The 1912-nt window shown below is 51.9% G+C and overlaps 1 protein-coding gene across 1 annotated transcript in view; it reads right to left on the reverse strand.

The window, feature by feature from the left end:
- Nucleotides 1-30: 30 nt before the first annotated feature.
- Nucleotides 31-1912, reverse strand: part of WAS (Wiskott-Aldrich syndrome) — a 6841-nt gene continuing 4959 nt past the window's right edge. Inside the window, exons 11-13 of the mRNA XM_025213664.1 lie at nt 1799-1908; nt 1154-1259; nt 31-1029 (exon numbers count right to left, since the gene is read on the reverse strand). Coding sequence (XP_025069449.1) covers nt 974-1029; nt 1154-1259; nt 1799-1908 — 272 coding nt within the window. The 3' untranslated portion in view covers nt 31-973. The remainder of the gene's footprint in view (nt 1030-1153; nt 1260-1798; nt 1909-1912) is intronic.

The following is a 1912-nucleotide window of genomic DNA, read 5'->3' on the forward strand; positions in this document are numbered from 1 at the left end:
CCCCCGGTATAAAGATCACTTTACATCAAATCTGGTTTGTTTGTTTAATCTTGCCAAGATCCAAACACAGAACCAAGCTGAATGCAAACCCCAGCTCCAAGAGGAATTTCCCCCATTCCAAGCCCATGCTTAAACCTGTTCTAATCTCATGTGCTCCCACCCGTTAATCACCACACCCCCACCACCCAGCATAAAGTTCACCTCAAATCAAATGTGGCTTGTTGGTTAGATCTTGCTGAGATTGAAACAGAGACAAACTGAATTAAAACCTTGGCTTGTTTGTTAGATTTTGCCAGGATCAAAACCTGTGGCCATGCTGGAGGCAAACCCAGCCTGGGGAAGAATCTTCCACCCTAAAACACATGCTCAAAACTGCCCTAACCTTGTATTTCCCCTATCACCAACCCCAGTAAAAGATTACCTCAAATCAAGCTTGACTTTTTTGCTACATTTCACCTAGATGGAAACCCATAGCCAAAATGGAGGCAAACACAGCACTGAGAGGAAGCTCCCCACTAAAACCTGTTCCCAAACCTGCTCTGATCTTATATTTCTCTCTATCCCAACCCCTCACCACCCTCCTGGTATAAAAAGCACTTCAAATCGAACTTAACTTCTTGACTAAATTGAAACCTAGAGCCATGCTGGATGCAAACCTCAGCCTGAATATGAATATTGCCCTCTAAACTCTTCCTCAACCCTGTTCTGGTCTCATATTCCTCCACGCCACTGCCATAGCATAAGATCATCAAAACTCAAGCTAGGCTTGTTGGTTAGATCTTGCCAAGATCACAGCAGCAGGGTAAGTTGGATTCAACCCTACAGGGGGGTAATAATTCCCCACTAGAATCACCAATGGTGCTAAAGGATAATAGAGAGAAGGGGGGGTATTCTGGGGAGCTAGGTCTGGGTGAGGGTTGAAGAGGGGGATTCTGGGTAAAGCTGAGGCAGGGAGGCAAGGGTAGTGGAGCAATTAATCATCCCACTCGTCGTCATCATCCTCATCACCTCCATTATCCTCGTCTTCGTCTGTGGGGTTGGAAGAGGGGATGGGGGAAGAACAGTGAGTAGGGGAGGGGCAGGAGAAAGAGGTATTGCCCCACCCCAAATCTGCACCCCCCCCCGTCCCTACCTCCCAGATGCAGGGACTCACCGGAGGAGTGGATGACCTTGCTGCGCTTCTGCATGACCTGCATCAGGGCCCCAACCAGACCCTCTGAGCTCTGGGCTGGCAGCGGGGAGTCCGCCACATCGGGGGTCTGCAGTGGGGCAAATGGCACAGCATTATACATAGCCATTCCCCAGCTGCCCTTCCCCAGAGCTGGGTGCATCCCAGCCCTCCTGGGGCCCTATTATACTCAGCTGTTGCCCAGCTGCCCCACTCCATAGCTGTCTGCATCTTGCTTTCTTCAAGTAGGGTTATACTTGGCCTGTTCCCAGCTGCTCCACCCCACAGTTTAGCACATCTTGGTTCTCCCAGTGCCATTATACTGGGCTGTTCCTCAGCTGCTCCACCGCACAGCCCTCCTGGCGTCCTGTTATAATCAGCTGTTGCCCAGCTACCCCTCCCAAGAGCTTTGTACATCCTGCTTTCCCCACTGAGAAATTCCCCATGTTGTATTATACTCAGCAGTTCCCCAGATGTCCCACCCCAGAGCTGGGCACATCTCAGCACCAAATGAACTTTCCCCAGAAATACCCATAACCGACCCCTCATACACACTTCAATACCCCTCTGCCCCATCTCCCCCAACTTCTCCCTGCCCCCCATTCAAAAGGATGCTGGGAAGGCCCTAACCTTGTTCAGCTGCACCCCTTGCTGGATTTGATCCAGCAGGGCCCCCCGGCCTTTCAGGGGCGGGGGGGGCTGGGGCCCAGGGGCACATCCTGCTGGCAGGGGGGGAGGGGGACA

The sequence above is a fragment of the Alligator sinensis genome, unplaced genomic scaffold, assembly GCF_000455745.1.
Source record: "Alligator sinensis unplaced genomic scaffold, ASM45574v1 scaffold137_1, whole genome shotgun sequence".
Lineage (NCBI taxonomy): Eukaryota > Metazoa > Chordata > Crocodylia > Alligatoridae > Alligator > Alligator sinensis.